At 44.7% G+C, this 17,690-nt stretch overlaps 1 protein-coding gene across 4 annotated transcripts in view; it reads left to right on the top strand.

Moving 5' to 3' along the window:
- LOC144179636 (uncharacterized) overlaps nucleotides 1–17,690 on the top strand; it is a 77,823-nt gene that overhangs the window by 48,118 nt on the left and 12,015 nt on the right. For 2 of the 4 annotated variants that reach the window (XM_077708053.1, XM_077708055.1), the window contains 4 exons: nucleotides 2,002–2,209; nucleotides 5,310–5,416; nucleotides 8,129–8,361; nucleotides 12,099–12,273. In XM_077708053.1, the coding sequence (XP_077564179.1) occupies nucleotides 2,002–2,209; nucleotides 5,310–5,416; nucleotides 8,129–8,361; nucleotides 12,099–12,273 (723 nt within the window). Of the gene's footprint in view, nucleotides 1–1,392; nucleotides 1,481–2,001; nucleotides 2,210–5,309; nucleotides 5,417–8,128; nucleotides 8,362–12,098; nucleotides 12,274–17,690 lie in introns of those variants that run through there. The other 2 variants (XM_077708052.1, XM_077708054.1) reach the window with 2 other exon arrangements.

Genomic DNA, 17,690 nt, shown 5'->3' with positions numbered 1-17,690 from the left:
TTTCCACTGGTGCATCCAAAACGTCTGCTGCTGCACATGGTCCCCATATTTGCAGCACGAGGACATTACATAAACAGTAGTATATTCACAGCAGAAGCATATTGCATGTTATTGCACTACAGCACATCATACAGTACACAAACTCAATACTCTTTACAGAATCTTTAAGTGTAGTTATAGCCGTACAACCATTTAAAAAAACAACAAACTGTTGTTGATCCTTAGACTTGTAATGGCTGCCTATAACATAAAACTGATAGTAATTGTTTGATGGGTTTCTGGACGCAGCGGCATTTTGGGAAACGAAATCGCTGACCGGAATGCTGCAGTAGCCGCTCTCCGAAGCACCGTGGATGTACTTTATGTCTTGTACATCGCCGTGAAATCTTGACGCGAAACATGTGATACACAAACAGACAAAAACTGCATACTGTAAAACCACGTTTAAGCATATACATAACTTACAAACAAAACAGACACACAGAAGTAGACCTAAGTAGGCTACAGATACGCCGCACGTATGTGACGCACTTGTATATTTTCTGCCCTCGCGCGCTCGGACACCCAGTCCCAGTGCGCACTGGTCGACAGGGCTCAGGCCTATAAAGCTGCGCTTCCGCGGCTCCACCGTTCGTACTAAGCCTGGCCAGGAATAAAACGTGTTTCTCTCTCTCTCTCTCAATGGGTCGTCAAGACCCCTTTGTAGCAGGTGCGGAGAAGGCCAATTCGTAGTTTACATACTAATTGCATGTAAGGCACTCGACACAACACGACGCAAGCATTTTTTTGAATTCTACAGGAAACAGCTTTCACAACAGTTAGCACACATGTTAGGCGACGAACGAATGGTTTCTTTTAAACACGTTTTTACGTTTCTACAAGTGGTAATATTTTTACAGCTCATTTTGTATCACCCATGATTATCCTGGCCCTATACACCAATCATTTCACCCTCTAAGTCATTCTCTTTTTATTAATTTTGTAAAGTTATAACTGACAAAGTTATGACTTTTTGTATGGCGCTCTTTGCACCTCGCTGGATGTGCACCCAGAAACCGGCGATAATCATCATCATCATGGCGGTGGTCACAAGCAAGTAGGGTGCAGATACACACATGCACCTTTGGCTCTGTGCTTTTTTATTCCTTCTCGCGGTACTGTGCGGGTTGCGCACTGCGCATTTCCAAAAAGAGGATCGGTGTACTGTCATCGGCTTTTTTTACTGAATTAACACTACAAAATCATCTTCAGCTTTAATGTAGTACTTGCAATAAACAGACATTTGTAGCTATATTGGCAGTTATATGAATGCAAGAAAATACGCAGTTCCTTATTTTGGCTGCATTTTAAATCTTTTCTAGTGATGTGCTATCAAAAATTTCTGCACATTTTTATTTCCCCCAGAGGGCCAACTTCACCGCTGCTACCTGTTGGCGCCACATGTCACGAGGCCCATTGCATTACTATGGTCCTCATCTCCGTGAGCCACTATTCCCGTTTGAATTCTGAGTTCCACTTGCAGGTCCGCGATGAATCACTTATCTACGTAAACTACTTAATAACCACTGAAATAATTCCCGTCAATTTTATTCTTTTGTATCCGTCACTTCTGTCTCTTGTGGACCATAGCTTGGTTATTTTCGCCACTTAGCACATTCACGAGATTTAACCGTAGAAATTTGACGAAACTCGTGAGCAGGCCTCAGCAGCAGAATATATGATGGACAATTCTGTGGCGATCACTCGAGAAGACTAGTGTGTAAAGGGGTGCATCAAGAATATGCCGCAAGCCTTCCCTGACGTAAGAAAGGCACGTTCAGAGCACTCTGTCATAATGGAAAGTCATGTTTGGCGTATTAGTAGCAAATATTGGAGAAACACTGCAGTGACGGTGAATAAATCGTCGAGGAGTTTATCTGACCTCCGGAAACTGTTCAAATAAATATTTTCAGTGCCCTTGACGTAGTCACCTAAACGTGCGCTTTTTCGGCGTGTTTGCAGATCAATGGGACGAACCATCAGGAGTGCAGCTACCAGGATGTGGCGGAAGTGGCCGTAACAGTTCACGCAGGATTGGGGAGCTTGGGGATCGGTGCGGGCCAGAAGATTTTGCTCTTGATCAGCAACCGCCCAGAGCTTCTCCCACTTATTGTAGGTGCAGCGTGTGCTAATGTCGCATTCGCCTACGACTTCCGAGGATACGCCGCGGGTGAGTAAAGCGGGGCAGGCAAAGGTAAAGCGAAGATCTGGTCTTAGCAAAAAAATTGGCTCCGATCCACGCTGTGAAGGTGGTTGGAAAGCAAACCTTTAAATGACACTCACAACAATGGGCCATGCGACGACACATGAATTCACACACGTGCCTCTACAAAAAGCGAAACCAGAGATTCTGCCAGCCGTTACATGAAATTCGCGGGGGTAACATCCCGAACGCAGGAGCGTCGGCGACGGCCAGGCTAGAGCGGCGGACGACGCCGGCGCTGTATCCCGGCCGTGCGTCGGCAGAAAGAAAACGGAGACGAGCGTCTTTCGAAGGGTGAGACAGCGGAACCTAGCCACCATGCAATCTAGGGGCTACACCACCCCGCAACACAAGCGCAGACACCGGAACAATTGGGCTTGTGAGCTTAGTGATTCCGATTTATATCGATCTAAACTAATTAGTTTAGTAAGTTTGAGAATTGCAAGAAAGCTGAGGGAACTTTTATAATCGCTACTGATCAGATCGAGCAGCTGCTTTCGCCTTTTGTAATACTTGTTAAAACACATCCGAATTGGTATTCACCAATTTAAAAAACGGAGCCCCTATCGTGTCAAGCATTGCGCAAAAGGTAGCGTTTCTTTAGCGGCCAGATGTCTATGTGTGATGTGTACATTTTGTTTTCCCGCCCTGCAAACCGATCCTTAACGTATCTTTGCCGTACGACCACTTCATTCCGTCGTGTCCGGGTTACCCAGGAGATGCTGTCGAACAAGTAAATCAAGCCGCGCGAAGGAAGCGCGCAACGGACGCGAAGAACGCTAGAACAGGCCAAAAACAACCGTCACTAAAGCCGACGACAAAGCCGTCCCTCCAACGCGCCCGCCCGTGCGAGTACGCAGCTGCGCGCGGGGAACGCTGGGTAGTAGCGCTTTATTGCCGCGCCATCTAAACTGTGCTCAGGGAGTGAAAACCGCCGTCGCCCCCCCCCTCCGCGTTCGGAGTTTGTTGTCCCGCACGACACGAAGGAATCGTTGGCTGGTAGAGATAGAAAGCTTTGCTTTAAAAAACTTGTCAGGCAGTGTCCTGATCTATTTAGTTCGAGGAAGAACACTCTGTTATTTTTTTATTTATTTTCAATGCTGCCAGTCTCGGGCGAAGCCATAGCAGGTGGGCATTCCTACAATTTGATCAGGAACAACAGCGATGGGCCTAACATTGGCCAACAAGCAAAAACAACAATAAACTGTACAGTAAAAGGGTACCACACACTTTCACTTCACGTGCAGAACCGTTGAGTTGTTCAGCATCGTCATCGTTGAGGTTTCCCTCAGGGAGCCCTTGAGGGGTGTTACATAAGGGGGAGGTCAAAACAACGGTATAGACACAACAATGGCGTAGACACAAGAATACAGACAACAATACAGACGTACAGACATGTAAAAAATGTAAAGAAATAGACATACAAAGTCTTTGTGTAGTGTAGACCACCGCAGTTTAGTTTCGGAAAAGCATCAAATTCCCTCCACCCCGACATCCAGTTCACGCTTCAAAGCGAACGCGACGGCTCCCTTCCACCCCCCCCCCCCTTCCTTCTTCTTTGGTGTCCAAGTGACGAGTAGAAGCAGGAGCTCTCCGCTCACAGGAAGAAGACGGAGGCTTATAGCGTGCACTGTTCTAGCCATACAAAAGTCCTGCACCTGATATAATTCCTTTAATAGCGAGCGGAGATACACTTGTAACACATTTATAGTTGCGTAGATGGCTGAGCATGCATTTGCAGGCCCTGGTCCGGCACCGTGTATTGCGTTCTATTCCGCAGGCAATACGGCACTTTTTGTACTCTGACAACACAATTGCCTTGCTTCGGGCTATTTGGATAAATCTCAAATATCGGAATATGCGCCTCGTAAAACAAAAATTTCATGCCGTTTCCGGACAATAGCTGTAACGCTGGCGGCTACATATGTGGCTGAATAACATGGCAGTAGAATGTCACCAGTATACTTCGGCTCCGGCAGAACCATATCCGAATGAAGATGCTGTTCACATGATTCTGCAATAGGCACCTTTTGCTAACTGCACTACACCCTACGACTGCGTGCGCCATATACCAAGAAGAGTATTGGTGGACATAGCACTTAGGGTAATTCCATTTTTGCCAAGAGTACACTATGCTATCGCGATTCAACCGAATTCACAAAGCGGTTTGCCCGAAATTTTTTTTTCCGTAATGATTCTGCTGCTATAAATTTACTGTGAGCATGGGTGATTTCCTGAACATTGTGAGGCAGTATGAAACAATTATATTTTTTAATCACTGCCCTAACAATGCAGTGAACACTGGGGCTCTACTATTTACAGTCTCGGACTCACCGCGTAAAGTCCGGGGTTAGTCCGAGAATTCCCGAAACCATAGGAACACGTGGCAACATTTACTGCCGGATTTCTTCTCTGGGAGTCCGTGGTGAGTCCGAGACTGTAAATCGAAGGAACCTACAGATTTTTATGTATTTTGGTTTGCGTTGTGCAACTATATTTGTGTTATTCTTTGCTTTGAAAACCAAATTATGATCGCAGTACGTATTTTTTTCTGGTATCACCAAAAAAACCTGTACTTGCTTTCTGGGGGGCTGAGCTATTTCGAGAAAATTTCTTTCAATAGCTCTATATGTTCGACGTTTGCCACTGCGTATGTTATTGAGAAATCGTGTGTTCAACCATGGTCTATTTGTGATCAACGATATCAAATTCAACACAAAGTAAACATTGGTATTGTTTACGTGTTTTATGCCTTTTTTGTAACAGTGCCACAGAAAAAATATCTACCCATATTCTCTTTTTCTTGTTATCATTGACACATTCCATATGGTAACGTCTTTTTTCTCCGTGCGAATTGTGGTTACTCACTAGGTTGAACCCTATGCAGTTACCAAGATTTACACTCAATGTGCTTTTTCATTACGTCCACTATATAAATTAATTTTCTATATGGTTATTTATATATTTATTCTCCAACTTGGTGCCACAAGCCCTCCCCTCCGAAATTATGATTGGTATGTGTATTTTCTTAAATAGATGAAAACACTATTTTGACGGTTTTGTGCAGATGTTCTTGCGGATTCCATGCAAGACTTTCATTTCGATGCAATCTTCTGTGAGTACAGGGATGTCGAGGAAGTTTTCAAGCTGCCGTTAAGCCTCACTACAGTGAAGGTAAGTCTAACCACACTGGTTTTGTATGCAGCCAAGAGCGGTTACAATACAACGTTTTTTTTGGGGTTACAGTTTAATTAGTGGCACGTTGAGTTATCAGGCGACGTTTGATTTCAAATTCTACATTCAACTTTGCGTATTGCCTTCAATAGAAGGCCTAAATAACCGGGTGATATCCTAACCACATTTTATTGTTATCGTGGTGATGCATTCATGTTTAAATGTCATACATGTCCGCGCGAAATGAGCATGTTCAATGCAGCGTTCTTAACGGCGAAGCTGTTGTGCAAATCGTTTGTGTATCTATTCGCAGTGTTAAAAAGGCTAAGATATTGCTGAGGGCTCCTGCACGCGTGCCTCCAACGCACATTCGTCAAGCTAAGCATACCCACTTAGGGAGACTGGCCAACATCAGCCACGAAAACTCTCTAGCGTTCGCCCTAACTTGGCAACACTTTCTCGGAACGAGAAAAACACGTCATAGCTTACGCCTGTCGCTCGGTCGTTCTCGTGCCATGCGTATGCGCGTTGTACCGTAGAAGAGCCACGACTTCAATGTCGAAGCTGCTGTAGCTGATCGTTGAGACCCCATGGCCCGGTAGCGTATAGAGCGCACGGCGGAAGAAGCAGTACTGAAAAAGTACCGCAAGCCTTCTGTTCTGACTTTGTGCACCTGTTTCATCTTCCGCTGCTCAACAAATGTCAACATGTGCGAGACCAGCTGTCGGTTCTAAAGATCCCTTAATATTACATGCCATTTTGCACCAGAGTAAACCCCAACACATCCTTAATGCAACGATGTGACTGGATACGATTGCTATGACGATGAAATCTAGGTGAGGAGGAAAACAAAATGGACAGATCACACATAGACATCTGGCCGCTAAAGAAACGCTACCTTTTCCGCAGTGCCGAGGGTGTATTCTCACATACGGCTCTGTCAGGCATGGTGCTCTAGTCAAACAAAATTACACCGAACCATCATCATACATAAAAGGACGTAGAAAGCCACCGGCGTAGATTCAATTTATGTTTCTTCATCCGCCAAACATCCCGTTTTTTAATACGTAGCATTCTTTGCCGAGTACTCCCCCAGTCAGAACCATGTAACGCCCTTCATTTCCACAAAAATGCAGATATCGTGGAGGATTTATCTGTAATCGCTATAGTGGCGTAAATGGAGATCAATTGTGGCACAAAATTTTGAAAAAATAAAAAAACAGAAGAATATCAAAATTGCGCAAAAAGGCGAAACGTGTCACGACCTGCATTTCCACAATATTGCAGATTTCGCGAAAGTTTCAAGTGTAATTCTTGTATTAACGTAAATGGAGATCATTTGTCTGAATAAACTGTGAAAAAATAAAAATAATGAAATATCTAAAATATACCTAAAATATCAGTACGTATAACGCATAGAATTTCAACAATAATGCACATATCGCAAAAGGTCTACCTGCAATCGTTATAAAGCGTTAATGGAGACAATTATTCGAGAGATATTTCGAAAAAAAAATAAAAAAATAAAGAACACTATAAAGCAATTACAGAAAGTTGCGAACCGTGCAAAGCCCCACATTTCCGCAATGATGCAGATTTCGCGGAACTTCAAAATGTAATCGTTATAATAACGTAAATGGAGATAACTGGTGGGACGAAATTTGGAAGGGCTAAAAAATAGGAAAATATGTTTAAAAAATACGGGAGATGTCTAAGCGTATAAGGCATAGCATTTCCACAATACTGCACATTCAGCGAAAGTTACACCTATAATAGTTACAATATCGCAAATAAACATAATTGGGCGAACCAAATTTTGAAAAACTACAAAATAAGAAAAATATAAAATAATTACAGAAAATGGCGAACCGCGTAACACCGTGCATTTCCACAATATTTGAAATTTCGTGCAAGTTCCAAATGTAATCGTTGTAATAACGTAAATGAAGCTAACTGGACGGACGAAATTTTGAAAAGACAAAAAAATAAAACCAATATTAAAAATTGTGGAAATTGCCAAAACGTACACCGAATGGCATTTCCACAGTGATGCCTATTTCACAAAAGCTCTTCCTGTAATCCTTATAATATTGTAAATGAACATAATTGGTCGAATGAAATTTTGAAAAACTAAAAAAATAAGAAAACTATAAAATAATTACGAAAAATGGTGAACAGTGTAACGCCCTGCATTTTTGCAATAATGGAGATTTCGGGAAGTTCCAAATGCAGTCTAATAAGGTAGCTGGATAGAATATGTCAGACAAACTTTGAAACACTAAAAAATAGAAAAAGCTCAAAAACCACGGAAAATGCCAAAACGTAAAACTCATGGCAGTTCCGTAGCAGAAAAACCAAGAAATTTGGCCCGAAAAACTCACACTCAAGACAAGCGGCGTAAGAATGCTAGGCATTACTAGATAATGCTCTAAATGTCGGCAGAATTTTTCCTAGTGGACAGTGCGGCTCTATATTACTACCACATTAATATCTAGTTTACATTATCGCCAAAGTATATTTACAACAATACACAATATTGACGTTTGAAGCGGTTGCACAAATAGCGATTCAGAAACTGTGCTTCCTAGTCGCGCTAGCACCAAACATATTAAAAGCCGAATATCATCGCTCTTGCTGAATTTTCTGTAAACTGGCGTCTAAAGAGGACACTTAACCTTCTTTGATATTCGTTACCGTCTTTTTAACCGGAAGCACATCATTGTATTGGGAGCACCGGCTGAAGAGACTGAGGTCATCATCGGCAGCGCCTTCACCTGGAAGCAGTTCCTTTGCATGGGTGAAGAAGCACGGAATTTCCTATCGCCATGCGTCAAGTACATTGAAGGGCAGATCTGCTACATGAGTGCAACCAGCGGCACGACGGGAAAGCCAAAGATGGTGGTACACTGCCATGAGTCTCTTGTGGCGAGTGTACAAGCGAACAGGTGCGCTTTTAGCTTTCGCGGGCAAGAAAACTTACGATTTTTTGTTGGAGACCTGTATGAGGTCGTTGGCTATGGTCCGGACTATGCATCTCTATCTTAGTTTACGATGTTTTGTTGTATTACAACACACATTCATCGACCTCTTCAGTTTGATTGTGCGTAAATTTATTACTGGAATTTTGAATAGCCTTTTATTATTTATTTACCTGATACCCAGAGCGCCTTGCGACATAACAATGGGGGGATGTCGCGAAGACAACGCCTTCGGTAAGGGGAAAAGAACTGTATTTACGTTAGAATACACACAGAAAATGCCCGATCGCCACCATCGTTGCTCATCGTCCTCTTCTACCATAATCCGTGATCACTTCTTTGTCCTCACGGGAAAAAAAGTTTCAACAACCTCCCCCGCGGCAGAAAAAAAACAGTGGTGCGTAGGTGATAGTCCTAGCACCTGTCTTTGCGTCTGTACTTCCACCAGCGCTGTGGTTTCCAGTATGGTCCGTTTCTAGTCGTTCCGAGCAAACGGTAGCACCGCTGACGGTTCTTGCGCCTATAATTCCAGATACGCCAAACAGCAGGGGAAGTCCTCATTCGGTGGCCGTTGCCCTTCTCCTTTCTTCGAGAGTGGAAGCTGTCATCGTCGTGGCGATGGCTCCGACGTCTGCCATGCAAACCATGAGCGACGACAATCGTTTGTTCCACGTTACTGTATTGGTGCAGAGAGAGCCTCAAAGCATATCTTGTGATGGCATCAATGTCAATGTGTTGTTATGCCTCCTCTTGTCTTTTTCTTTTTCATTCACTCATGCTCTGTTTGGCAAGGCTTCCTTTGATGCGCCTGCTTTTAGGTCAGATTGACGCCACAACTGCGTTGGGGACACGTGATTAGCTTGGGCAGCCACCTGTCATCCTTGCTTCGGCTCAAATCCGCGCTCATCTTGAGCACGGATCTTTACCAACTGCCTCTTTTGTCTCCCTCGGGGTCCCAGTATGCTCGTCTGGAAGAACGACACCGGCAGGGCGCTAAGGTATCCGTAGGAGGTCCCCAGGCATCGGAAAAGAAAAAAGGTCCTTGACGCACCCTATTTTCCACTGCTCGGTTGATGGCATCTCAGCGGCTGCTCTTGCAGCTCGTCCCGCTGGGAGATTCCGATGCCGGAAAGGCACTGCTCAGGCGTCTGTACTTCAGGCGAGAAATTTGATACAAGTGGCACTCCTCACTGAGCGTTCTCTACCCGACATGGCGGAAGAATCAACATCACTTCAAATCGCCATGGTATTTCGAGAGCTTGGAGTGTCAGCTCACCATCTCGGGTATTCGCTCGAAGAGATTTACACCTGTTGTTGAAGCGAGCATGGTACCACCTAAGCGCTTGGACCGGTTGTACGGAGATAGGGTTCATGTGTTTACGGACGGATCTGTCGACAGAGAATTGAATACCGGCGCAGTGGCCTTTGTGATTCCGGGCGTGAGCGTTTCCTGGCCGGCTCGCATTGACCTATTGACGTCATCAGCATCTGCGAAGCGCAAAGTGAGTGAGGCGGCCTTGAAAAAGATCAAATCGCTTAGGGTGTGCGGCGTGCCGTAATTCTAACAGATTGCAAGTCAACCTTGAAATTTTTTAAGCTTGTATTTCCGGCAGATAAAACATGCCAATGCCCTCTGCGTCTTATTCAGAAGCTAAATTAAAACGGACTTAGCGTTCGCTTCCAGTGGGTTTCTTCGCACGTAGGAGTGCTTGGAAACGTAACAAAAGCTTGATCAGGGCTAGTTGGTTGAACATACTGAATAAATTTGAGGCGCTAAACAACGGGGACCAGAAGAAACACGTAGACAAAGAAGAGGCGCCAATGTCTGTGTCTTGGCGCCTTGTCTGTGTCTACGTGTTTCTTCTGGTCCCCGTTGTTTAGCGCCTCAAATTTATTCAGTTGGAAACGTAGCCGTGGACAAGTTGGCCCGTGAAGCGACATCTTGCACTCGTTCTCTGAAAGTGGCTCCAGGCGAACGGCCCGTTTTACAAACCATCCGCAAAGAACACATGCGACGTCTTTGGCGACCACAACATCAACCTTCTGTTACCAAAGATTGAAGACGGCAGAGGCATCTTTACTGTTGCCCACCGGAACCAACTCAGCGCGGACACCGGCGTAGTTTCATAAGCTGAACCTTTTCTTCTCACCTCTGTGGGCAACGCTTTGTGTGACAGGTGACATGGAACATTTTGTCATGGATTGCCGAGAGCATGCGATGGAGCGGTTAGCTTTGTTTAAAGAACTTCGAAGGAGAGCCGCTCGCGTACCTCCTTGGATTATGCCATTTTCCCTAGAGGCCATTGGATGACAAGAAGCGCATTTTGCGCCTAATCCTCCGGTTTTCAATGCACAGATGCCTCAGTGACTCCTGGTGGCTTACCGGGCATCGCGTCAAAAAGGTGTTGAACGGGGGAGCAATTGCCGGCATGCCATGCAAGGCTAGATCCATCCGTTAATAAACATCATTAGCACCACCACCACCGTAAATTTATAATCTGCGATCACACATAGTATAACATCGTGATGACCCAAAAGCCAACAGCCTAGGCAGCCGTACTGTTTCGCTTGGGCAGTTGCCTTCGGCGACACGACGTCGTAATTACCCAGCGACACCCGAACGAGTACGGGTGCATCTAGTCGCAACTAACGCGGTGTCTGTTTGTACCGACTTCGGCTGCACAATTATGGCAAATACTTAATTATGAATAAGAGCACATTTAGCAATGGTTTATTTCGTTTTTTAAAATTCCACCTGCCACAGCCATAAGTCACCGTCGTTCACAACCCGGTACGAGACGGGCCCTTCCACCGCAATGGGGAGCTTTAATTGAACGTGTTCTGAGGGGTGCGCCCCGAGCTTAACCGACCTAAAGAATGGCAATTATTTCTTAGTAATAACAGCAAAAGTGCGTAGAATGAATCTTGGAAAAGATTTATGAAGTAAAATAAAAATTTTTAGACCCGCTGGGGTTCGCACCCTGGCCGTCAGCATTACAACCCGGTATCCTTTTTTCTTTATTGACGCAGAAGTCTACCTGTATAGGCCACAGATACCGACCGGCGGTCTTTTCTAGCAGTTGCTGAAGAGAATGGCGGCAGAGCTCTAAGCAAACCACTAGATGGTGCCGGGTTACACAAGAAGTGCGGGGTTTGTACTCACAAGGGGACGCAATTTCTTCGACGAAAAAGGGCCTGGCACGACAAAACATTTAAACGAATAACTCGGCACCAGGGTTACTTCCAAGTAACTTTGTACTTCTCAGTTTCTGCTACTTCATTCCTGGTTTACTTTACGCAGAACTTTCTAGTTTCAATTATTTTCTTGTAGCCCTTGTACTAGACCAGCATTAAGAAGATATTGCAAAGCATGGCGTCCTTAGCTGTTGTAATTTTCAGCATGCGTGGGCTCCAAAGAGTGGCCAGGAAAGTTGAGGGAGAGCGGGAGAAGGGGAGAGCAAAGCGGGGGGGGGGGGGGGGGTTAGCAAGAAAAGAAGATGGCGTTGTGGGCACAATTTAAAAGTTTGTCACACAGTCGGAATTGCAACGTCAGTGCGGAACCCACCGCCTCAATCAAGCTGATCGCAAGTACAACTTGGAGGGATATCTGCGCCTGCTCTTGTGGAATATTGTTTTGCTGTGCTCCTGAACTCTTGGCATAGGGTCAAATAAAAACATTGTGCTGGGTGAAAACACGTTTCCAGTCATCCCCATCACATGGGCCTCAACGGGAAGGACACCCTGCTTTGCACGGGAACAATCGGCCACGTCTATGCTCTCTTTGGCTGCATCTGCAAATCCATCGTACACGGAGCATCTACAATCTTTTTGGAGGCGCCGAACACTGATGAGATCTTAGAAGCGCTCGAAAAGCATAAGGTGAGCACGTATTACCTTCATAACGTAGAAAAGAAAGGGAGATATGGAGGGAGAGAGCAATACGGAGGCGGAAAATAAGGAGTAATGTTTGCATTTTTTATTCACATTTTGTTTCCTGACTTAGTTGTCTAGAACATCGTCGCTGTCCGGAATCGCCAACCTCATTTCGTCGTTCTGCCCCTACAGTTTAGGGCAGTTCTCATCTTGATGTAAAGAAATTGTTTGAAGCTTGTCGTAGTGTGCGTGGTATTCAGGGGCATAGCTAAGCTTTGTTCTCGCTTAAAATTATATACTTATAGTATGAATTGAACAATGATAATACAATATGTTATGAGACGACCAAGCAAATAAAAAATCGAAGCTCCTGTCCTAAGAGAAAACTGGTTAAAACTGGAAGTTTTCTCCCATGCTAGCTGAGCCAAAATCAAAGTCTATAATGAAAACTAACACGACCGTGTCGTAATGGGGCATTCGGATAGACGTCGGCTTCATAACGCGAGAGACTTAGGTTCGATTCCGACAACGGGAAGCGTTTTTACTTGGGGCGCTTCATATGCCATTCTGGGAACACAGTGTCTAAAGTGTCGTCCGACGACAGTCTAGCTCACTTCTACAGCCGTGGCTAGAGTGCTGTCTCACGAAATGTCATTTTTTAAGACTGGCCTGACACAGGCCAGAGCGTCTGTTGTTGTGGTGTAGAGGATTCGTCTTGGCATCCCGTTACTAGGGGTTGTGGGTGGAGTCTGGATCTTACAATTTTTTTATTGTTTTTTACATCAAAAATTTTAATTAAAATTTTGTGGCTTGGGTTAGTTTTCGGTGTGTTCAATAATTTTGCCTGTTCGCCTAGTGTATGTTTGGTTAGTTTATGTTATGTTACGTGAATGAAGGCCGAGGCAGTGCCAGGGGCGACATTCTTTCATAGAAAGGCCTGTGGACGTCACTTTAGAGGAGCGCTTAGAGCACCGTCGCACGTCACTCTATACAGACACAGCCTAGCCTAGACACAGACACAGACACACACACAGCCTAGGGGAAACCCATTCTGCAAGTTGGCTCTCCTACCGTACGTTTTGGCGAACAGACGGTATAAGTGAGCCATAGATAGCTTTGCTTTAAAAAAAACTACCAGGACAAGACGACGGAAGGCACGCCACAAAAAGAACACGATGCCGATGCGGAAAGGAAAAATGTGCAGAAATTGAGACGATTGTCAATCCGTTGCATTACCATGCGGCTTGTATAGAGTGTGAGTCTTTACAGCCAAAAATGCCTATGAGTACCGGAAGACGTTAAATTTTTTTATTCTGTTTCATTTTGTTTTGTTTCTTTTCGCCAATGATGTAACTATACAGAATCATAGCGATACAGTCCATTTACTCCTATAATTATATATCTTTTTCCCGAAGAAGCGAGGCGTACTGTAGAGTTGGCCGATTTACGCAATTTTTATAAAGATTTCCGAGGTTCTTTTGCAGACTGCTGTTAGTCTTGGAATTTTGCGCAGATGTATTGGTTGGTGTGTCGGCGATTCGTGATGCTGCGCCGGACCCGCTTGATAAATATACATGTGTCACATAATCCGTATACCGTGTGTGTGTCATTGAAGCAGCAGTAAGCGTGACAATCAAGCTAATCCTAGACAACCAGGAGAGGTAAGAATAGCCAGCTGAACCTTAGCTCACGCTACGTATATCCTGGCATAGCCGAGCTAGGCCACTGGTAATTTTTTAAAGTTGCCGCAAGTGACGCAAGCCTTTGTCCTGGTCTGTAATCTTCTCGAAGTTCCCGTCCTTTTTGCGCTAGAAAACATGTCCCAGTTACTCCACCTTGAGGTCGTTAATGCAGCTTGTACATCCCACAATGTCGCAAGTTTTACTCCATGATTTTCACGTGTTCTAACTGCGCACTTCACTGAGCATCACGGCATGCTACGGCAGAAACCGAAACCCCGCTGCGCTGAAAGCTAGCCATTGCGAGTGCGGCGCCCGTGTCACCACTGAAACATTGATTGGTTAATTGCAACGCGCGGTAGGGGAGGGCTCATGATTAATTTTGACCACCTGGGGATCTTTAACGTGCGCCGAAACTTCGTACACACGGGCATTTTTGCTTTTCGCCTCCATCAGAAAAGCGGCCGCCGCGGCCGAACCACTGGAAGGTCAGCACTCTCTCAAAACCGTGTATATGAAACATATTTCGGATTCGCCTCTCCGAATTCCCGTTTTCATTCACGAAACACATGTCTGTTTACCCTCCTCTCAGCAGTAACGTGGTTCGTTCATGTGAGATTATTTTTGCGAAAATTCATTTTTCCTATTTCTGTTATTGTTTGGTTGTTCAGTATTCTTGCAGGTCAATTAATTTCATTTACGTTATTATAACAATTAAAAGTGTTACTTCCTCCAAATATGCATATTTGTGGAACTACACGGCGTTACAAGGTTCGCCATTGTCGCCCTTTTAATTGGTTTTTAACGCTCTTTTGCGGACCTTTTTTCGTTTATTCTTCGGTGTTGGGGAAGGTGTAAAAGATGCCATTTTTTCATTTTGTGAGATCATATTTGTGCAAGTTTCATTTTTTCTATTTTTCGGGATTTTTAAAATTCTTCCCTAACAATTATCTCCGTTTACTCTATTATAACGATTAAATGGGTTACTACCGCCAAACTTGCATTTTGTGAAAAGGCAGCGCGTTACACGGCTGCGAGTGCTCGTCATTTTCATTCGTATTTTCAACCGTATTTTGCGAGCTTCTTTGGTTTAGTCTTCGGTTTGTGCATGGATGTATAAGATGCATATTCGTGATTTTGTCAGGTCAATTTTCAGATTTTTTTGTCTATTTTTTACTTGTTGGGGTTTTCAAAATTCTGCGCAACCAATTATCTCCTCTTACGCTAATATAATGAATAAAGGTGCTACTTACACTAAATCTGCATGATTGTGCGTTACACGGTTCCATATTTCGCCATTTCAAATTAGATTTTTTAACCTTCTTTTGCGAAGGGTTTTTTTTCTTCGGATTGCGCGGTGATGTATCAAGCTCATGTGATTTTATGGGAATTTTTTTCTGTTCAGTTTTTTATTTTTCTATATCTAATTTTTCAAAATTCCCAACGACGCATCAACTGCATTTCCGCTACTATAACGATTAAAGAGGTTCCTTGCTCCAAATCTGCATTTTCGTAGAAATGCAGGGCTGTATGCAGGAAACGCTGGGCAGCATTTTTTGTGGCAATGCTGTGCGGACACTGGGCAAATGACGCTAAGCATTTAGAAAACCGCAGCAGATGACAGATCCACCAAGGGCCCAACTCTGAAATGACGCGGTAGCGCCATGCAAATGCGTATGTTCTTGAGCTGATGCGCCGGTTTGGGGTGATTGGGAAGGAGAATGACCCTGGAGAAAAGCGTTGTATCAATGGCGCTAAGACGCACGGGAAACAATGGGGCGGGGGGGGGGGGGGGGGGGTGCCTGTTTTTTTGCGCCCCTCTGCACTGTTTTTCTGCAGGGCCCTTCTGGTCCCCTAACACCTCAAACCGGCGCACCAGCTCAAGAACATAGGCATTTGCATTGCGCTACCGCGTTTCAAAACGACGGTATTTCATTTTTAGAGAATATGGCCGCACGCCACACACCACCGCCGGTCACTCACCGTCGCCTTCCACTCCTGCTGCTCCAGCTCACTACACGGACGCTCGCAAGGCGCTGGCCAATGAAGTGTTCAGCCCAAGTGGACGCAGGGGTGGATGCAGAGAGTGCATGCAGGGGGAGAACAGCGAGGGGGTGTGGGGTGTGACAGGGGCGCGTGGCGGTCGGACGATCGCACTCGGGCTGCGTCCCAGGCGTCCTTCATGACGATTCCCTCGCGTACTCCGACGTGGAAGCCAGTAGCCTGTCGGGTCTGCGAAGAGGGCAGTCGCACCTCCTAGGCAGCTGCGTTAGCTACGACAGCGGGAGCTCAGAGCCTGCTGCACCTCCATGGAACCACAGATGAGACTTGGCCGCGCAACGCCGCGCGCCGCACAACTGTGCTCCGAGGCGTGGAGTGGTTAACCAGTGCATGATACTAACACGTACTGTCTTCGCTTTCGTTTGTTGTAACTCTTTTCTGATTTTCGGGTGACTCCTAATTGTAGTACTTCCTTTGCTAGCCTTTACTTTGCCATTTGAGTGTCTGCGTAGTATTTTGGATATGAAAGAGGTAGTCTATAATTCAAAAGGTTTTCTCGCTTCTTTCTCAGAATAATTGGCGTTCACGGCACCGCAAGAATAGTTTATTTGGTAGCGACCGTGAAACTCATAACGGAACATGGAGCGATAACCGAATTGGGGAAGTGTTTCACTTTGACCGGCAAATATCCTAAACGTGGGGTGCTCGTGGTTTATTCCCACTTTTAGCGGCGTTCTCCCTACAGAGAGGCAAATGCTCGAAAAACTATATTCTTGTTGCTCACAACTCCATTTAGGCGCTGGATCAAAATCAAAGGTCTTGGCTAGGGATGGCCGAATAGTGCATTCGAGGTACGAAGCGAATTCGAAGCAAATATTGCCTTGGTCGAATGATTTCGAATCGAATAGTTTAAAAAGTACACATTAAAATTTATAAAAAAATTACGAAATTCATACCAAACTAAGAATTAGTTCTCACGTAGGCACAGCTTTTAGTGAAATTATTACCAGGTGAGTATTTATTCAGAAGCTAAACACCCAGCTTTACTGTATTTCTACTAATATGTCCTACACGCGGGTTTGTTCCCTGATCTACCCCGCTCTTTTCCTGTCCCTTAAGGTTACACCTGTCACCTTCCGTTCCATTACTCGCTGAGTCGTCCTCAATATAAGTTGAACCCTCTAAGTGAGCCTTTAAGTTTCTGCCCCTTAGGTTGGTACCGGTAAGATACAGCTGTCATACACTTTCTTCTTCAGGGGCGGTGGTAGACTGCCGTTCATTATCATTATCAAGCGCAATTAGTAGTAACCAAAATAAAAAAAGTAACATGCATTTGGTCTAGAGTATTTAGCGCTACCTAGAAGCTCTGCTAAAAAATAGTATTGTAGCCACTAGTATCCCCGGCCGTAGCCAACCAAAGTGCAAGATACAGCCCGCCATTATGATCAGTGCGAATATCAAATCGTGGTCAGAGAAAAGGTTCCTGGCTATGAGGTTAGCTGTACGATAGAGAAGTCAAACTGAAAAACATAACATTTATTCTAACGTTTCGACCGGGGGCCGGTCTTTTTCAAAGATTTTTTTCTTTGAAAAAGACCGGCCCCCGTTCGAAACGTTAGAATAAATGTTGCTATGTTTTTCAGTTTGACTTCTCTATCGTATATATATATATATATATATATATATATATATATATATATATATATATACATTGAAAATGTGTTTATTGGCAGGGAATGGTGG

This window comes from Haemaphysalis longicornis, unplaced genomic scaffold, assembly GCF_048455015.1.
Source record: "Haemaphysalis longicornis isolate Haplotype H1 unplaced genomic scaffold, Haemaphysalis longicornis Haplotype H1 scaffold_4, whole genome shotgun sequence".
NCBI classification, from domain to species: Eukaryota; Metazoa; Arthropoda; class Arachnida; order Ixodida; family Ixodidae; genus Haemaphysalis; species Haemaphysalis longicornis.
The sequence above is the reverse complement of the archived record's forward strand: the minus strand, read 5'-3'. Positions and strand labels throughout refer to the sequence as shown.